Source organism: Rana temporaria, chromosome 8 (genome assembly GCF_905171775.1).
Source record: "Rana temporaria chromosome 8, aRanTem1.1, whole genome shotgun sequence".
Taxonomy (NCBI): domain Eukaryota; kingdom Metazoa; phylum Chordata; class Amphibia; order Anura; family Ranidae; genus Rana; species Rana temporaria.
In genome coordinates this window covers 185,635,936-185,640,347 of record NC_053496.1, presented here as the reverse complement: position 1 = coordinate 185,640,347, position 4,412 = coordinate 185,635,936, and the positions used below count along the sequence as shown (strand labels likewise).

The window sequence follows — 4,412 nt, the reverse complement described above, 5'->3', positions numbered from 1 at the left end:
TATTTTTCAGAGTAAAAATCTCAAGGATTATAATATTGTTGTTAAAGAAGAGTTTGTAGAGGAGGAGGAGCATGAAATGATGAAGGAGATTTTCGATGTATACAAAGAGGACATTATGATGAAAACACCTAATACCAGGAACCCACCAGAGAGATGTCCCCGTCCTCTGTATTCCCGGGATTCCACACAGGAAGGTCACACCATCCCCCACCATCATCAGGTAGGTGGAGTTGAGGGTAGGGAACATAAAGTGATTGAACACTCTGACATGTGGAGATGATGTGTGGACTCTACAAGATGATATTTTCTATGTGATCTCACATCATAAATACTTCTATGTTACAGATGTTATTTTCTGCCATTTTGTTGGTTTAGGGTGAAGATCTGATGATCATAAAAACTGAGTGTGACGTAGAAGAGACGTATGTGAGGGATGATCAGCAATATACGGAGGAGGCTGGAATGCCGAGGACATTCATAGAGGAGGACACTCCTACAGAGATCAGCACAGGTGACCCATAATATATTCTTCTCTTATCTCTGGTCTGTTACTGCACACTGATTGGCCTAGGCTTGTGGTTGTGTAAAGAGCACGCCCCTTCCAGTCCCCATTGGTTCCCGCTCTTCTGACAAGGCTGTGTAAATGTAGAAGTGATCTGGGAGGAGGACCAAAGGCTTTTTGATGGGGGGAAGAGTCCCAGCTGGTTGGGACCTCCACAGAGAACATCTCCTCACTCATATCTACCTGATCCAGATGGAATCTTGATGGAAGTGAACTAACCCTCTCATATCTGTAACAGTCAGGGGTTAACGCCGTTTACGATATTCCATTTCACCAACCCACGACAGCCTAACGACACTCCACAATCCAGCAGACGAACACGGCCCTTATGGATTCCCCAGAAACGAGACACACAGCTCTGTTCTCTGGTTCAAACGAATAGACAAGCTTTATTGAGAAGGCAGGCTCTTATATACACCAAAATAGATGCTGCAGTAATCAGATGGACAATGACACACTCCATCCACAACATCATACAATGGGTACTAACGAGCCTCCAATACACATCTTTTAGTCAGACTTTCTGGCACCGAGATAATCTACATGAGCTAATTACTAATCATTTACCCAGACAAGGTGACTCCGAGATAAGCTCTTCTCACCTGCTATACAATACACAATTATCATCAATAGAAATTCACACAATACAGTGTCAATTAGCATAACACAATGAAAGGTCTTTAGGAGGCCAGACTAACATCACAGTAGCAGACTTAATTACCACCTTAACAGTCTGAGTTCCCACATTGAATGAGTCACTCTTCCTATTGACCTTTTGGGTTCAGAATCAACAACCTGTAAATAGGTCTTGCAGACGTTCTGGAATATATTGTGGATTACAGACCCATGTTAAAACAATCCAACATATGTCTCTTATTTCCTGAGTCAATCTGTGTAAAAGCTTCTGGGTCCCACGGCCCTCCCGTTACAATATCTATTGATGATGTTTTTCTATTTTTCCAGGACACGCCATGGAGAAACCCTTAAAGGATCGTCTCACTTTATCTCCAGGTTGTAAAATGGAAGACGAGGACATCACAGGAGATTGGGGAGGAGAAAAGACAATGAGCTCCACTATGGATGGAGGACTTCACAATGCGGATAGACCATGGAATCCCTCCGACTCTGAGCAACCTCGTACTGAGTGGAATGGTTCTGGAATTCGGGGGGATGAGAACTTTTCCTGTCCTTTTTGTGGGGAAAGGTTTTACTCTGAATTAAGTCTTTCTATACATCAGAGATCTCACAAAGGGGAGAAGCTTCAGTCCCGTTATTCCTGTTCTGAGTGCGGGAAAAGTTTTTCACAGAAGAAAAAGCTAACCGCTCACTGGAGATTGCACACGGGCGAGAAACCATATTCTTGTTCGGAGTGCGGGAAATGTTTTCTATGGAAATCGGACCTTGTTATACATCAAAGAACTCACACGGGTGAGAAGCCGTATTCCTGTTCTGAGTGCGGGAAATGTTTTTCTCGGAGGTACCATCTTAACACGCATCAGAAATCTCACACGGGTGAGAAGCCTTATTCCTGTCCTCAGTGCGGGAAACGTTTTTCACAGAAGTCCAATCTTAAAACACATCTGCTGTCACACATAGGAAAAAAGTCGAATTCCTGCCCTGAATGCGGGAAATGTTTTTCACAGAAGTCTTACCAAACATCAGAGAACTCACACAATCCTTGTGGTGTATTAGGTTCCCAAGTGCAGGAAATGTCTTCTATATGAATCCTATTTTGTCGCACATCAGAGATCTCACACGGGTGAGAAGCCGTATTCCTGCCCTGTGTGCAGGAAATTTTTATCACAGACGTCTAGTCTTAGGAAAGATCTGAAAAACCACACAACCCTCAAGGTTAATTTAGTCTCTTGAGTGTGGGAAATGTCTTCTATATGGATCATATTGTGCCGTACATCAGAGATCTCACACTGGGAAGAAGCTCACCTTGATATACACCTCAGAAAACACGTGGCTGAGCGCTCCTCTGATCTTTATCATGGAAGAAACACTTTATAACAAGATCAGAGATCACTAAAGACTTCAAAGTTCTGTTTGAGCTACTCTACTGGGAGAGAGAAGGAGGGGGGCATCACTGCCGGTTGGGTCCCTCTAGGAGAGAGAAGGAGGGGGTGTCACTGCTGGTTGGGTCCCTCTAGGAGAGAGAAGGAGGGGGTGTCACTGCCGGTTGGGTCCCTCTAGGAGAGAGAAGGAGGGGGTGTCACTGCTGGTTGGGTCCCTCTAGGAGAGAGAAGGAGGGGGTGTCACTGCTGGTTGGGTCCCTCTAGGAGAGAGAAGGAGGGGGTGTCACTGCTGGTTGGGTCCCTCTAGGAGAGAGAAGGAGGGGGTGTCACTGCTGGTTGAGTTCCTCTAGAAGAGAGAAGGAGGGGGTGTCACTGCCAGTTGGGTCCCTCTAGGAGAGAGAAGGAGGGGGTGTCACTGCTGGTTGGGTCCCTCTAGGAGAGAGAAGGAGGGGGTGTCACTGCTGGTCGGGTTCCTCTAGGAGAGAGAAGGAGGGGGTGTCACTGCTGGTTGGGTCCCTCTAGGAGAGAGAAGGAGGGGGTGTCACTGCTGGTTGGGTCCCTCTAGGAGAGAGAAGGAGGGGTGTCACTGCTGGTTGGGTCCCATTAGAAGAGAGAAGGAGGGGGTGTCACTGCTGGTTGGGTCTCTCTAGGAGAGAGAAGGAGGGGGTGTCACTGCTGGTTGGGTCCCTCTAGAAGAGAGAAGGAGGGGGTGTCACTGCTGGTTGGGTCTCTCTAGGATAGAGAAGGAGGGGGTGTCACTGCTGGTTGGGTCCCTCTAGGAGAGAGAAGGAGGGGGTGTCACTGCTGGTTGGGTCCCTCTAGGAGAGAGAAGGAGGGGGTGTCACTGCCGGTTGGGTCCCTCTAGGAGAGAGAAGGAGGGGGTGTCACTGCTGGTTGGGTCCCTCTAGGAGAGAGAAGGAGGGGGTGTCACTGCTGGTTGGGTCCCTCTAGGATAGAGAAGGAGGGGGTGTCACTGCTGGTTGGGTCCCTCTAGGAGAGAGAAGGAGGGGGTGTTCACTGCTGGTTGGGTCCCTCTAGGAGAGAGAAGGAGAGGGGTGTCACTGCTGGTTGGGTCCCTCTAGGAGAGAGAAGGAGGGGGTATCACTGCTGGTTGGGTCCCTCTAGGAGAGAGAAGGAGGGGGTGTCACTGCTGGTTGGGTCCCTCTAGGAGAGAGAAGGAGGGGGTGTCACTGCTGGTTGGGTCCCTCTAGGAGAGAGAAGGAGGGGGTGTCACTGCTGGTTGGGTCCCTCTAGGAGAGAGAAGAAGGGGGTGTCACTGCTGGTTGGGTTCCTCTAGGAGAGAGAAGGAGGGGGTGTCACTGCTGGTTGGGTCCCTCTAGGAGAGAGAAGGAGGGGGTGTCACTGCTGGTTGGGTCCCTCTAGGAGAGAGAAGGAGGGGGTGTCACTGCTGGTTGGGTCCCTCTAGGAGAGAGAAGAAGGGGGTGTCACTGCTGGTTGGGTCCCTCTAGGAGAGAGAAGAAGGGGGTGTCACTGCTGGTTGGGTTCCTCTAGGAGAGAGAAGGAGGGGGTGTCACTGCTGGTTGGGTCCCTCTAGGAGAGAGAAGGAGGGGGTGTCACTGCTGGTTGGGTCCCTCTAGGAGAGAGAAGGAGGGGGTGTCACTGCTGGTTGGGTCCCTCTAGGAGAGAGAAGGAGGGGGTGTCACTGCTGGTTGGGTCCCTCTAGGAGAGAGAAGAAGGGGGTGTCACTGCTGGTTGGGTTCCTCTAGGAGAGAGAAGGAGGGGGTGTCACTGCTGGTTGGGTCCCTCTAGGAGAGAGAAGGAGGGGTATCACTGCTGGTTGGGTTCCTCTAGTAGAGAGAAGGAGGGGGTGT

General features: G+C 49.8%; 1 protein-coding gene across 1 annotated transcript; it reads left to right on the top strand.

Annotated features, from left to right (window-relative positions):
• The first annotated feature begins 474 nt into the window (after positions 1–474).
• Positions 475–2,565, top strand: LOC120909653 (gastrula zinc finger protein XlCGF67.1-like). The gene is made up of 2 exons (XM_040321415.1): positions 475–511; positions 1,526–2,565. The coding sequence occupies exon 2, from the start codon at positions 1,534–1,536 to the stop codon at positions 2,284–2,286; it is 753 nt and encodes a 250-aa protein (XP_040177349.1). The 5' UTR covers positions 475–511; positions 1,526–1,533; the 3' UTR covers positions 2,287–2,565.
• The last annotated feature ends 1,847 nt before the right edge of the window (positions 2,566–4,412 follow it).